At 34.9% G+C, this 16,346-nt stretch overlaps 1 protein-coding gene across 4 annotated transcripts; it reads left to right on the top strand.

The window, feature by feature from the left end:
• Positions 1 to 11,260: 11,260 nt before the first annotated feature.
• Positions 11,261 to 15,795, top strand: LOC133304220 (zinc finger CCCH domain-containing protein 36-like). Of its 4 annotated transcripts, none has more exons than XM_061504229.1 (4): positions 11,261 to 11,459; positions 11,881 to 11,941; positions 14,909 to 15,030; positions 15,214 to 15,795. In XM_061504229.1, the coding sequence occupies exons 1-4, from the start codon at positions 11,390 to 11,392 to the stop codon at positions 15,669 to 15,671; spliced, it is 711 nt and encodes a 236-aa protein (XP_061360213.1). In that variant the 5' UTR covers positions 11,261 to 11,389; the 3' UTR covers positions 15,672 to 15,795. The 4 variants fall into 4 exon arrangements, with proteins under 4 accessions (XP_061360213.1, XP_061360212.1, XP_061360211.1 ...); XM_061504228.1 differs by having other exon boundaries at positions 14,909 to 15,049; positions 15,224 to 15,795; XM_061504227.1 differs by having other exon boundaries at positions 14,909 to 15,795.
• The last annotated feature ends 551 nt before the right edge of the window (positions 15,796 to 16,346 follow it).

The following is a 16,346-nucleotide window of genomic DNA, read 5'->3' as shown; positions in this document are numbered from 1 at the left end:
GAGACTGTTGTAATGAAATTGAAAATGCTAGTACTAAACTATTCCCCAATATTCCGGTACTAGATAAATCAGCTGAAGAGAAACAGATTAATACGAGTTCTTCCTCTCGTGTCCCATTTGGAGAGTCTGTTGGTTTCTCCATGGATAAAACAATACAGTCTGATGATTGTTCTGATAGCATGGTGGTTCTGTCTCACCCAGGTATTAATTCAGATCATTCTGAAGTAGTTACTGACTGTAGTTATTGATTCAAATCACTCGGAAGCACTTATTATAGGTATTAATATATATTACTCTGAAGTGTATCACGGTGCTGGTTGCTTTTTGCAAATGTTGCATGAAAAGAAAATAGTTAAGAGACATCCCTGTTTGGATGTAACGCTGTATTTGAGAGGTCCGAACAATTATTTTGTTGAAAGTGAGTTTTTTTCATTTAAAATGAAATTCTTCTGAATGGAAAAGGAAGTTACTTAAATCATCTTGAAGTTTTAACTGGCCTACCGGCATGCTTTGCATATCCTTTTCTATTCATTGATTAGTGTTACTTATTTTTAAAGAGCTAAATCTTCATTTTTGCTTTCACTTGTGAATCCCCAGTTTGGATAGGTATAAAGATTGATTGTTGTTCTACTTAGAAACCTTAGAAAACTGAATCGCGGCGGTGGCTTTAGGGATAAAGGTGGTAGCAATTCATTCAACTTTTCCATATGAAATTAGGAAGTAGGCATGTAGATTGTTCTTTTGTTGGAACATGTACATTAGGTTTTGGGGATTAGGTGTAGGTGACATGAGTTTTTTTTTTGCGCTTCATTTTTCTGTATATGTCAAAGCGACTCTCTATCGAAATGAAAAAGTTTGCAGAAAGGACCGCATGCCCTTCAAAAGGGCAGAATTTGGTTATTTATTTTGATGAATTTATCACCTCTCTTTCTTCAAGCCAGGACCAATTTAAAACATTGGCATGAACCATGCTTAAATGTTGTTAGGTCTTTCATGTATTTGATTCTTCCCTTTTTTGCGGGCGTTACTGTTGGGTTTGCTCTTTTACTAAAGCCCAAATGGGTTATTAGTATGAGAAGAGCCCAAGGAACCTAGAGCCCAATGAGCTAGGGTTTCTTGGAACCCATATAAATAGTACCTCTTAAGTCATCAGCCTCCTAGGTCTTTTTTGTGAGAAAGAGGCAAGCTCAGAATCTAATCAGTGCCCACACACTTCCCCTTTCTCCTCGAGAGATAGTTTGGAAGATCTGCCACAGTCCAGCTTCAAGGAGGTTGTTCGTGCTGCGGCGCTGAGGTGAGCTGTTCGTGAAGAGGAATCCTACAAGGGAAGATTCTACACGAGACCTGCGCACCGAGAGGTAATTGTGAAACAAGGATGATTCGGTTAGCATACCAATGTACTAGGTCCTAAACCGCTTCCGCATAAATCTAAGATTTCCAACAATTGGTATCAGAGCCTTGGCTGTACATTGGTATGTGAATCTAGTTTCACTATTCATGTAATTAGTTTTGCTTCTTGAAATGTGGCACCTAGGGTTCTAGGATTATGGTATTAATCTAGCATGTGTATTTTATAATTCATTTTCATAAAAGTTTAAATTTTAATCGGTAAAAATGCTTTAATCCACGGTTAGGGTCTCTCGTGTATTTCTCGATTTGTAACAAGGAGGCTAATCCCATATGATTACGTTTCTTCCTTGCTGTTTTTGTTTATTTTTGGAATTTCTGTGTATTTTTTCAATATCTTGTAAAAGTTCAAGATCAAGAAATCGCGAGGAAGATGCGCAGTCAGCACTGTCGAAGACTTTTCAAGGACTTCCCGATCTCGGAATAGGGCGATCTATATATGGTTGGAAAGAGGACGGAAAAACGAACGCAACAGTGGGTGGATCTCTGCCATCGAAGCCTTCACGCTCCTCCACGCGCCTCCACAAGCGTCTGAGAGTGGCTGCCACTCTCCGGCAAAGAATGTGAGAGAGAGGGAGCATCCGACCACTTTTTTGGGTGGTTCCGGCGGCGGTGCACTCTTCTCTATGTGGCAGTCCTTCCCCTGGAGTTTCGGACTGATTTGACTTCGGGTGACGGCGCGGCAGGCCTGACGGCTAGGGTTCCTCTTTCGCGTCATAGGGTTTCTCGCCAAAGGATTGGGTCTTTGGGCCCATGGAAACTTTAAAAGGGCTTGAGACAGATACTATGGGCTAGGCGAAAGTTGAATTCCAAAGTTGTAACAATTTTTTTTTATTTTCTTTAAAATAGGAATGTCATAGATTAAAGTAATTAGATTTTATTATTTAATGCTTTTATTGATTGGTATAAATTATATGATTGATAACATGTTTTATTGCGATAACATGCCATATAGAATAGGTGGTGCCATATTGTTGCATAACTTGTATGATTGCATGAGCATAATAGCTATTATGTCTTCAGCGACTAGTATGATAGTTATTATGGGATTATTTTGATTTTAAATCATCCTAAGAAATTAATTAATAATTATTATGATTTTTATTAAAAATCTAGATTAATAATTGAATTAATTAATTTTGGATAATTAACATCAAGACAAATAATCGTTATAGAAATTATTTTGATTTCAAATTATCCTCATAAATGATAATTATTATGATTGTTGCAATCTAGATTAATAATTAAGTCAGCTATTTGGATGATTTAAATCTAGAAAAATAATTAGAGAAAATTTCCTAAGAGAATTCTTTTATTTTGCGAGTAATTTGTGGGTTTTCTGAAATGGTCATGGAATAACACACGCTGCATACAACCTTCATGTATCATGATTGTTTGGAGCACACGCTGACGTAAAGTGACCGGATTTCAGGACCTTAATGCTTTCAAAATTATGTTAAGCTTAGTGCACGTTTATCGACGCTCTTACTTATATAGTTTTTGAAATCAAACAAAGGATACTCTCAATTAAATAATTCTTGGAAATTAGAAAATGTTGCTTATGTTGAATGGAAGGAGATTTAAATTAAGAGATTAATTTAACCTTCAAGCGCATTATAGGACCATTAATAAAATAATCATGTGAAGTCCCATCGAATAAGCATGATTGGATTTTATTAGATTGGACTTAAATATCTATGGGAGGAGATTTAAATTAAGAAATTAATTTAGCCTCTAGGCGCATTGTGGGCCTATCAATAAAATAATCATGTGAGGCCCCAACGGATAAGAATGATTGGATTTTATTGGGCCTTAATAATTTCAAAATTTTAATAAAGTATTGTACGGCTCATCGTCGATAATACTAAGTTATTAAAGATAATTTTGAAATTAAACAAGGAATTCGACTGGGCTTATGAAAATTCTCAAACAAAAAATGTTGAATGGGTGAAGGTTTTAAAAAATTAATTAATTTTAAAACCTGCGGGCTCCATTTGTGGGTTTATTAGTGAAATGGTTATCGCTGAAGCCCCATCGGATAAGGATAATCAGATTTCACTAGATTAAATTTTAATAATTTCAAAATTTTAGTAAAGTATTGTACGGCCCATCGTCAGCAATGCTTAGACACTAAGGATAATTTTGAAATTAAACAATGGTTAATTACATTCAACTTTGTTAAAATTGTTAACCCTCCCATCGAGGCTCTGGCAATGGCACTGAAGGCCCAAATAACAATTTTGGTTTTTACAAGTGACTTGCCCATCGTAAGCCTTGTAAAGATAAACTGAAGGATTGTTAACAATAAACAAGAGTAGTTATGAGAATCTACTCGCACTTCGTTTGTTTATTGCATTATTTGTTTGTAATTGTGTGCTTTATATGTTTTTTAGAAAATATCTTAGAAATGATTTTGAGTCGAAAACCTCTAGATGGTACTAACTATGAATAAGTGAAAAACAAATTTTTTGATATTGTTCTAAAACATGGAAGCTAAAATTTGTTCTGACAATGCGAGGGCCATAGCAACCCGCAGAGGATGCGTCTTAGGAAAATAAGATGCATTTCTCAGACTAGGAAATGGCAGATATGGTAGTTCGCTGCTATATTATTGTCAGTCTTTCCAAATACTTGCAGAAGCAAGTGTACATGATTAAGAGTGGAGTAGAAATGCTTCAGACTCTTAATGACATGTTTGCTGCGTCTAGCAGCTCTGCTAGATAGAATGCAGTCGGTGCAGGTTTTGCTAAGAGTCTTGCTAAATCCAAAGGGAAACCCAAGGGTGGTGACAAGAACAAAATGACTTGGCTATCAGTTGTCAAACCAGTTGCTATGAAGAAGCCGCAAGACAAGTTCTTCAAGTGTAGACTAAAGGGACACTGAAAGAAAAATTGCCCAGAGGTGATGAAAAGAACCAGACATGGGCATAAAAAGGCCTGATCAGTGAATGAATTATTGATTCAGGAATCACTGATTATGTTTGTTACTCTTTGTAGTAGTTCAAACATGGCATACCTGTCAGCAATGGACATAGATATTTTAAGCTTAAAAATGGAAACTTGTGTCTGCATTTGCAGTAGGACAAGTTATTTATACGACTACGGTTTTGAGTGACTGTTTATTTGTTCCGGATTTCAAGAGGAATTCAATTTTTGTTAGTTGTTTTGGTTAAAACATGGTTTGACAATGCAATTGATTCCTCAGTTACATTTCGAAGTTCATCTTCGTCTTGTTTTGTTCTGGTACATTGTTTAAATAGTCTTTATTACCTATGTCCTATACTTTTTTTTAAATTTGTTATGTTGAATGGAAAGGATGATGAACAAGGATTTTCACCAAAGAAATAAAAGTTTCAAATGAAACATAACTTTGGCCTTTGTGATTGAGTCACATTATCTCAAGTAGAGAATATGTTTTAGTTAAAAGAGAGACTGAAAGTTCAAGAATCTTTTAACTAACAGCTACATGTTAGTCCTATTTGGAAGGTAAAGTGGCCAAGCAATCCTACAAGGGCCAAAAAGGTTTGCGCAACTATTCATTTGGAACTGGTACATACTAATGTATGTGGACCAATTAGCGTTCAGACCAGAAGAGGTGATGAGTACTTCATTATATGAATGTTTACTCTGGATTTGGACAGATGAACTAAGTGCGCTATAAGTCTAAAGCTTCTGGAAATTTCCAAGAGGTTTAAGTCTGAGGCAGAAAAGCATGTAGGTGTTCAAATCAAAAACACTTTGGTCTGACTAAAGTGTTGGCTACCTGTCTGGTAAGTTCAGGTCTTACCTGATTTAAGAGGGGATAGTTTTTGTAACTGTCAACTCTAAGAACGCATTAGTTGAATGAAGTTGCAGTATGCAAAAATCAAACATTTCTAGACTTGGTGAAGATCATGTTCAGTTATTCATCTTTGTCAATGTTGTTCAAGGGAGATGCCTAAGAGAAGGAAATGTACCTTCTTAACTTGATTCCGTCAAAGTTTGTTGTAAAGACACCTAAAGAATTATGGAAATGGTGCAAGCCCAGATCAAACCATATTCGGATTTAGGGTGCTACGGCACACGTCCTACAACAACAGTCAAATGAGATGGAATCTTGTATGGAAGAGTGCATATCTTTTGGCTACCCTAAGAGAACTAGGGATGATTTCTTATTTAGTCTTAAGGACAAGATAATCTAAGTGAGCACTCACATGATTTTCTTAAAGGAGGACTAGATAAGAAATTATAAGCTCTTAAGTTAGGTTATTCTTGATAAGATTTATCTCAGAACAAGAATTTCCAGAATCTCTAGAAGCTTCATCCACTGTTCCCTTGATTGTTCAAGAGGGGATAGATATATCTCTAAGTGAACAAATAAGAGAACCATGATTAGAAATTCAACATGATAATATATAAGTGAAACTAGTAGAAATATTAGTATCACATGTAAAGGAACAATATCAAGGATAAGCGGATCCTCAAGAAATTGAAGATCCATCATTTGACCCACTCTTTGTTTTACCTATAAATACACAAGGTCTAGTGCAGTACATTCGTAGTGGGAGAGAACCTTGTTAACTCTCAAGTTGTCTCTTGTTGAGTGATATTGATCCTACTAGTTATGATAATGCACTAGAAGATGTTGTTGATCAAGTGTTGCTCAGGCTATGAACAATGAGATGAAATACTTGTATTTAACCTCCGTTCGGTCCTAGTAAAGACACCAAGAGGGGTAAACCCCACAAGGTGCATATGGACATAAAAGGCAAAGAGAGGATAGACAGAAAGGTGAAAACCTTCAAAGCTAGCTTGGAGGCATTTTTTGCCAGACGCCATGCTTGAGTCTATCCAGATTCTCTTAGTTGCTATAAGTCTCAATTATGAGATTTCATTTTGGGAGTTGGATGTCAGGATATCTACATACAACAACCAAAAGGGTTTATAGCAAATGAGTAGGAACACACGGTATGCAAGTTGTGAAAGTCTATTTCATAGACTTAAGCAAGCATCCAGGTCTTGAAACATCAGTTTTCATGTTATAAGTGTTGTTAATCTTGGAGTTCAAGTTCGGGCTTTTAGTGGAGTAGCACCGAATTAGATAATCATTCTTTGATTATCAGGAGCCTTGATTAATAACAGATGGTAGATCCTCAAGCTAGCTTGAGACAAGGGATGGGGTATTTTTCGGATAGATGATGACTTATGGGTTACATGATCTTGGGTTTTACGACTCAAGTTTGTATCCAAAAGAGCAAGTGGGAGATTGTTGAGTTTGCTCTTTTACTAAAGCCCAAATGGGTTATTAGTATGAGAAGAGCCCAGGGAACCTAGAGCCCAATGAGCTAGGGTTTCTTGGAACCCATATAAATAGTACCTCTTAAGTCATCAGCCTCCTAGGTCTTTTTTGTGAGAAAGAGGCAAGCTCAGAATCTAATCAGTGCCCACACACTTCCCCTTCCTCCTCGAGAGATAGTTTGGAAGATCTGCCACAGTCCAGCTTCAAGGAGGTTGTTCGTGCTGCGGCGCTGAGGTGAGCTGTTCGTGAAAAGGAATCCTACAAGGGAAGATTCTACACGAGACCTGCGCACCGAGAGGTAATTGTGAAACAAGGATGATTCGGTTAGCATACCAATGTACTAGGTCCTAAACCGCTTCCGCATAAATCTAAGATTTCCTACAGTTACAAGTGGTATCAGAGCAGGGCCTCTCTTCCAGTACGGTGTGGTTCGAGGACGAACCAGGCAGAAGCTGGTGGGCATGTAACATCCCAAGAGCTGGCAAAGGCAGGGAGTCATCGCTTGTGCGAAAGGGCACGGACAACGAGCAGCTCATGCCAAATCTTGCAGCTTGGGGGTTCATGAATGAATCGAATCAACACTCGAAAGAGAGGGATTCCAGCGACTGTGCTGGTATGGGACGGTACAATTGGGAATGACTTATAAGAATTAATTGGTACTACCTATACTAACAAGATGCATCTACTTTTCGGTAGCCCGGATCGGAAGAACTCCACAGTTAAGTGTGCTTGACTTGGAGCAATTCAGAGATAGGTGACCTCCTGGGAAGTTTTCCCGGGAAGTGTGCGAGTGAGGACAAAGCACGCTGAAAAGTCTCGTGTTAGTGTGTGGGGACAGTCGTTCCTTGCAAGTTGCCAGGCGTTACAAGCTTTGTCCTCACTCGCACACTTCCTGGGAAAACTTCCCAGGAGGTCACCCATCCCTGAATTGCTCCAAGTCAAGCACGCTTAACTGTGGAGTTCTTCCAATCCGGGCTACCGAAAAGTATATGCATCTTGTTAGTATAGGTAGTACCAATTAATTCTTATAAGTCATTCCCAACTGTACCGTCCCATACCAGCACAATCTCTGGAATCCCTCTCTTTCGGGTGTTGATTCGATTCATTCATGTACCCCCGTCCCTAGAAGCCTGCCAGGAGCCGCTCCTTGTCCGTGCCCTTGCGCACCGGCGATCACTTCCCGCCCTCGTCAGCGCCCGGGATGTTACATGGGGCCTATCTTCCAGTACGGTGTGGTTCGAGGACGAACCAGACGGAAGCTGGTGGGCATGTAACATCCCAAGAGCTGGCAAGGGCAGGGAGTGATCGCCGGTGCGAAAGAGCACGGACAATGAGCGGCTCATGCCAAATCTTGCAGCTTGGGGGTTCATGAATGAATTGAATCAACACTCGAAAGAGAGGGATTTCAAATACTGTGCTGGTATGGGACGGTACAGTTAGGAATGACTTATAAGAATTAATTGGTACTACCTATACTAACAAGATGCATCAACTTTTCGGTAGCCCGGAACGGAAGAACTCCACAATTAAGCGTGCTTGACTTGGAGCAATTCTGGGATGAGTGACCTCCGGGAAGTGTGCGAGTGAAGACAAAGACCACTGAAAAGTCTCGTGTTAGTGTGTGGGGACAGTCATATATTCTTGCAAGTGGCCGGGTGTTACATTTTACATCAAACAATGTCAATTTCAAAAAAGATTGAAACTTTCATAATATGAACCTTATATTTCGTAACAGTACTTTTATGAACGAAATTACTTCACTATAGGAAACGGTTTCAAACAATTTTTGTGTCAATAGATAACTAAAAACTTGTTTTTCAAAAGCTCCAAAACAATTTAAGGTTTCAATATATTGATTGAAAAAAAATTGAGAAAATTTCTAAACTTTAATGTAATAAAACCTAAAAATTCAGATTCGAAATTTTCTTAGAATATTCAATGAAAATATGCATATGATATATGATTAGAAAACTCTAACCATGTAGAACAAAAACCCCAAGATTTTCAAGATCAATTGCAAAAAATTTCAAACGAAATTTTATTACGAACTTTAGTATCTATATGCAAATTTAGAATTATTTTAATAATTAAAAAAAAGTGGGTCTTATAATCATATATCATAGCTTTGATACCAAACGAAGAAAATAATTTTTAAACCCTTGGTCAAACCCAAGAGTAGGAACGAGAAAATGCTAATGCATGGAGGACTAATATAATTTTAGATATGTGAAAAGCTGTTGCTTATAATTTTGAATGTTTGTTAAAAATTATATTAGGTTTTATTTTTTTTTTATTAATTTCATTGCATTTCTTTGTTATTTTTTTATTGACTCTTGTAATTTTAAATGTTGTTAAAATTTCATATGATTTTTTAAAATCTAATAAATTCATATTGTCCGTTCAAATCTTATAAATTCTACCAAAATCATTTAAAATTCAATCTTATTAAATCTTGATTGTAAAAAAAATCTTTTGAAAAAGTCTTTAAAGTCCCTCCAATTCTAAATTATCTTTTAAAATTTATAAGATTTTGCATATAAAAAAAGTCTATTAAAATCCTAATCCAATACACCTCCTAAGTTTAAAAATTAATTCAAATAATTTGAAATGATATTATAGTTTATCAAAATAATATTTTATTTTATAAATGTTTATATATGCTATCCTTATTTAAGAACTTTCCGTTGCACCTCACAAGAAATATCTATTTGATTGTGTTTTTTTTTTCCCTTAAAACTGTTTTATAGATAGTTATGGAAATATATTTTTTTGTTTTTTTGAAAGTTAAAAGTCTAAACACAAAACAAAAACAACCAAAACATAGGGTCTGTTTGATTTGTGTTTTACAAAACAGTTTTTTAATTTTAAAAACAAAAAAACACGTTTGATACTCGATGTTTTGTGAAAAAGTTTTAAAAACAAGTTCTGATTTTTGGTTTTAAAAATAGAATTTGGAGAACACCCTTGAGGTGTTTTTGTTCTGGGTTTCTACTATTTGTTCTCATAGGATAAAAAACACGGACATGAGACAACTCTCATTAACGGCAACACCGTAAATAACTATATATTAAAAATACTTCACTCTTTAGATTTTTTCTTCCCCCTGCATCTCATAGTCTCTCTCACCTAGATCTCAGATCTCAGTCTCAGCTTCACTATATTCAATTTATCAATCTTTCTTATTTCCCATGCCTTAGCTCGGTATGTTTCGCCATGCCTCTTATTTCCCATTCCACTTCAATTTGTCAATTTTTCTTTGCATTCTTTCAAGTCTCTTGCATTTTCTGCATTTTGCTGAACCCACGTTCTAGATCTACCATTTGTTTGGTTCTTCGATCATAGATATGTATTTTCATTTTTACTGTGTTTAGTGGTGTAAATGGAAGAGAAACACTCTCTGCTAAATAATTTGACTTATTTGTTTAGTTGGCTAAGGCTCAAGGCTAAGGAGGAAAACATCTTCCTTTGGCCATTTAAGCTCAAGGCTCCTTTGGGTGGCTTAAAGAAGAAGAGAAATCACTATGTCGAAGAAGGTGGTGTTGGAAACCGTGAGAATTACATCAACGAGCATATCCGGAGAATGAATTAAGCTGTGGTAGTGGTTAATCACTAATTAGGGGAATCAATATTTGTTTTTATGTTAAAAATATATCTAAACTTTTACATATAATTAAAGAAATTATTAAAGTAATTTAAAAAAATTACCAATCAAATTAGTTTTTTATTTTATTTTTTTAAAAAAACATGTTCTCAGAACAAATTTATCAAGCAGATTTTTTTGTTTTTTAACTTTTAAAATTCTTTTCAAAACACCTTTACCAAACAAATTTTTTTTTCTTTTATTCTGAAAATTAATTCTCAAAAACTATTTTACAAAACAGTTTTTAGAACAAAAAAACAAAAACACAATCAAACAGACCCATATTCTTAGATTTGATTTTTTTTTTGGTAATAAACTAAATTTGATTTTTAAAACAAAAAAAATTTACAGTTTTATAACTTTTTTTACAAAGCAGGCCTTATCAAACATATTTTATTTGTATTTTCATTTTGAAAATTAAAAAATTAATTTTAAAAGTAATATTCAAACAGGTCCTTAATTCTTTTTTTATTTTATTTATTTGGACATACATTATAGTAGTGACAATTAATTTGAAAGTATACATTATAGCAGGGACATACAAGAGTTAATTTGGATTTATGTTTTTATTTATTTATTTGAACTTGTAATGAGTATTTTGATGAATAAGTTTAGATTTGTGTCTGATTTAATTTTTAAAGCACTTATCTTCCTTGTGATATTTTTAATTCAAATCCACTTTTAACTCTTAAATATTGGGTTAATCTATTCATTTTGATTTTGTGAATAACAAAAAAAATTATCACAGAAAATGTAAGTAATGAAAAAATAAAAAATAAATTTTTTTGATGAGGTGAGAATGCGATAGGGCATGATATCCATAGATCTGATATGATATGATGAGGGTGGTACTGTGACCTCTCACACACACATATATAAACATACACATATATAAATAAGAAAATAGGTAAGACGAGGTTAGAGTTAGAGCACTAAACGAGACCCACTTTAGTTGTTTCCTTGTTCTGTTGTGTATCTATCTATCTATCTCGGAACCCTAAGGGCAACTCAACCCTTTTCTTTTCTTTATTTCTTTGTGGATCTGTGGCCGCGGTTAGAGTTGCGATGGATCGCAAGAGAGGAAGGCTTGAAGATAACTTCAATGGTAATGGCGGCGCTAAGAAATTCAGGACAGGTTTGCTTTCTCTTTCCTTACTCCCTCTTTTTTCCTCTGAATCTTTCAACTTAGCAAAAAAAAAAAGAAGATTCCAAAATTATCCTTAGGTCACTGCTTAATTACAAGAAAGAAAAGAGCGAGCCAGCGAGCAAGCTCTTATAAGCTTGCTGATATGTTACAATCTTCTTTTAGTTTTACTGCATGGGATGCTTGCCTGGTTTATGCTTTGTTACAATCTCATAAACATTGAGCTCTGTTTTTGTAATGTGTATTGGATGTTAAATAATTGTGTACCTTGCTCTGAAGATACTGAGAATTCCTAAATCTAAATGAGCTAATAAATAGTGGCAACAAATGGTTATTGGATGTTATTTAAATTGAAGCATAAAAAGGTCAGTGAAATTTTAACTGAGGGGACTTAATTAATGTTGTGCAACAGAAACGGACTCCTTTGGAACTGGTTTAGGAAGCAAATCGAAGCCATGCACAAAGTTTTTCAGGTTCAAATCTTTAACTTGTCTAAAATAAAATCTAATGCAATTTTTATATATGTATAAATTTTCTAATGTTTTAGAAAAATTTCCATACACAATTCTAGCATAATCCATATGGTTTGACTAATGAATTGGGTAGTTAAAGTTGTGATACAGGTTCTACTTCTAATCACGATAACAAGACTATGAACAGAAATTGTTGATTCTCGAGATCAGTTCTGTTAAGTGCTTGCTGGGCTATATATAAATGAAAGCAGTTCTTTGGGCTGCAAAACTTGATCACATATAATGGTTGTATACAATTTTTGCAAGTAAAGGGGTCTGATGCAGATCACTGAAATGGCTAGAGAAATACATGGCTTAAGACATGTTCTATCTATGGAACAAATCATAAGTGGATTGATGCTTGGAACCATTCATAACGAACTTCATTCTGGGTTATGTTTGGAAATCTTTGAATTATCTGGCCTTCAAAATCTCTCCATGATATAATGATTCAACGTCAAATCACTTTTATCCCAAACCTCATTATATAATTATTAATGATGATAATTTTGATGTGCTTGTTGATTATATTTCTTATGTGCTGTTGATATGTCTGTTATTTATATTGCGAGTCTTTTTTATCCCTTCTATTATCTTGAGGATTGCCATTTGCTGCAGTTAATTTGAGGATTAACTCGTGTTTGGAGAGTAATACCAAATTTTAACAAGAAGTCACAATTTGCACTATTACTCCAACACCAAAGAAAACTACAAGTAAAATTCAAAACATTATAGTTTGTATCATAAAAAGACTTTAGAGCTTTAAAAAAAGCTTAGTGGAAGTAACTATTTGTATGAAAAATTTGAAAACTTTGCCTTGAAGGTACTAAAATTCTCTACCCTGTTCAGACATGATGATTCTGCTGAAGCCTGATGATCCCAACTGCTTATAGTCCTATAAATAATGAGTATACTGATTATTCCATGGATGACTCATTATCTCTGAATCTCTCCACACCAGTGGATACTCTAGCTACTTGGATCTAGAAATAGAATGCAAAGTGCGGAAAAATTTCTTCAAAGAATTTGATCCGCTCACCACATAATTCATCTTGTTAATGTAATGTCTTTTTTTTTCAACCAGAAAACTTGTGAAAATCTTTAATCATTCATATCATTCAGGTTAGTCTTTCTAAATTCCAAGTTATCTTTTAAATTGGTGAAGACTGGTCCACCTATTATACTCCAATACATATCTAAATCATTACCCTCTTATATAATTTTCTTTTCTTCTCCGATTATCCCAAACTGTTATGCTAATAGGTTTTCAAATATAACTACCTGATGGATTGCACCTTTAGATTTTTCACGGCATAGCTTCAGCATCTTTTCCAGGCTGGTCTTGGCTTCATCACCTATTTATACCAAATCCTATTTAATCAAAATTCTTCCTAAAATTCAGAACAATCATTCCTAGTTTGCTTAGTTTTAAGGTCTATTCCTAATTCAGAACCGTCATTCCTTCTTGGATCCAGTTACATTCTTTATCCGTTGATGTCTCTCATTTGCTAGGGAATTCAGAACAATCATTCCTAGTTTCCTTAGTTTTCCAGTTTTAATAACATATTTGTTGTCATTTTATACTAATGTAATTCTTTGTTTTTTATATTTAAAGGTCTCTTCAATTTACCAATTATAGCTGTGTAATGTGTCTTAAATTAGGATAATGGACTGATGTTACAATGGATTCTTGTAAGTTACGATAATGCCATCTTTTTTAAATTTTGATTAACTACTACATGTCTTATTTTATTTTTTTATGATTTTACATGAAGACTTTCTCAGTTTATTTATTTCTTAGCTTATGATACATTGAAAATCTTTTGTGCTATAGATGAGACTCCTTAAGTTAAAGATTTTTTGCGTTATCCTTGACCTAAAATCCTCCCATGCTCGAATGTCATCTATCGGAAACCAAAGTTCCTTTAAATCCATTTAGAGCAAGGTCTTTTTCATGGTTTTTTCAAACGTTTTCTAAAGTTGTCCTTTTTAATCATGCTACCTTCCACTTGATCCATATTCTCATCAGAGTCTCTATTGGTCTTCTTCTCACATGAAAAAAATTACCTTGTGAGTTCCCATCACCTTCTCATCAATCGATGCTAATCCAATCCAACTTTCTCTCGGTACATTATTCCTAATCTTATCATTTCTTGTATGCCTACTCATCCGCCTCTGCACTTGCAGCTTTGCCAACATTCATTACCTTAGAGCATTGCTGGTCTTAATAGCTGCAGTATATGTCATCTTTGTAAGAATGATGACAAAAATATGTAGAATGCAATTGTGGCAAAACTGACATATTTTAAGAGTTTTTTGTTTTATTTAAAAGGTTTTCTTATTCAATTCTAGTTAAAATGATTAAGATTGGTTTCCACTTTCCAGGATCTTTCTTTCTATTTTTTTGTTATTCTGGGCTCAATTTTTATCTATGGTTACATGTTAAAGGCTGTCTTTTTGTGTAACTGCTTATTTCTAATTGAAAACTTGTTGCAGATAGATTTTATCATTTTATGTTTAAAATTAGTGATTGTTGGGCCTTCTTGATTGACACTAAGTAACTACTGAGTATAATATGGAGTTTGACATTCTTCTCCTGCTTAGCGCTGAGCAACCCTTGCTATGTTTGATCATTTGCAATATTTTTAACCCTTCTATTCTAGGAAGTGGTCTCTAATGGATGGGCTCCTAATATATGTTTTTAGTCTCACCATTTAAATACTTCTTGTGGAATACTTATAAAAACATTATATAAAAGGTGCAACCTTGATGTAGAATTTTTTTTTCTTTTTTGGCCAAGTTTAATTTCATACTTGAAAAATTATATAAACATTTGCTGAGGTCCATCCCTGTCTATAAAATTTTTGTAACCTTTAATTGTTGGGTTATATGTTAGTCTGATGTCATCTGCTTTCATCTATTATGCAGCACCTCTGGCTGTCCATTTGGTGAGGGATGCCATTTCCTGCATTATGTTCCTGGTGGCTTCAAAACTGCCTCTCACATGACCAATGTTGGTAGCAATCCTGCTATTCCACAAGTTGGTAGAAATCCAACTGTTCCACCATCGTTCCCTGATGGATCTTCTCCTCCAGTCGTTAAAACCCGATTGTGCAACAAGTTTAATACAGTTGAAGGTTGCAAATTTGGTGACAAATGTCACTTTGCTCATGGTGAGTGGGAGCTTGGCAGGCCTACAGCACCACCATATGAAAATAGTCGTGCCTTGGGACAAATGCAAAGCAGCAGGGTTGCTGGGCGAGTTGAGCCCCCACCCGCTCATGGAGCTGCTGCCGGCTTTGGAGCCTCAGCCACTGCAAAGATTAGTATCAATGCTTCCCTAGCTGGAGCTGTCATTGGAAAAAATGGTGTCAACTCTAAGCAAATCTGTCGCGTAACAGGAGCTAGACTTTCCATTAGGGAACATGACTCAGATCCTAACCTTAGAAACATTGAGCTTGAAGGCAGTTTTGATCAGATCAAACAAGCCAGTGCCATGGTTCATGAACTTATTCTAAATGTTAGTTCTGTCTCTGGGCCTCCAATGAAAAACATTGCTACCCAGGGTTCTACCCCTGCAAGCAACTTCAAGACCAAGCTATGCGAAAACTTTACTAAAGGTTCCTGCACTTTTGGAGATAGGTGCCACTTCGCACATGGAACAGATGAATTACGCAAGCCTGGAATGTGATACGATACACTTATAATTTAGTTTTACGTGAATTTTCTAGTTTTTGAAATTTTTGTCAGTCAGCTTTTCTAACTTGCCGCATGGTAACTAATTTCAGCTTCTAAAATTCAATTGCCTTCTGCTATCACCATTTTTTTTTTTAATATTTCATGTGTCAATTGGCGGCCAATATGGGGTTTCAGTTCTGATTTGCATATTTTGTTATATGTTTTGGGATAAAGCTTACCGTACAAATTAACATGGTCATCCTTTTCTCCCTTTTAAAAGTTTCGTTAGGTTGCTGCTTTATACTTGAGCGCTGCAGGGAAAACATTAGCCTAAATCTGGTCGATTTATTAAGGGTTTTTTTTCTTGTTTAAATATAGCTCTCACTTTAAATGTTTAGATTGCTCAAATAATGTCACTAAGATGTTAATTTTTTTTAATTTTATTTTTATCTCTTAATTACAAATTACAAAGGCTCATTAATATAAATTCGTATATATATAAAATATATATATAATATATATATATATATATATATATAGGATATATATATATATATATATATATATATATATATATATATATAGGGAAGGATCTTTTGACACTTGTATCAAATTTTGAAATTTAATATTAAATTTTAATCATTGATTTTCACTGATCAATGACTATCAACTATTGAGAATCAAACTT

This window comes from Gastrolobium bilobum, unplaced genomic scaffold (genome assembly GCF_033153095.1).
Source record: "Gastrolobium bilobum isolate Gb01-03AN ecotype WA unplaced genomic scaffold, APGP_CSIRO_Gbil_v1 utg11897, whole genome shotgun sequence".
NCBI lineage: Eukaryota > Viridiplantae > Streptophyta > Magnoliopsida > Fabales > Fabaceae > Gastrolobium > Gastrolobium bilobum.
The sequence above is the reverse complement of the archived record's forward strand: the minus strand, read 5'-3'. Positions and strand labels throughout refer to the sequence as shown.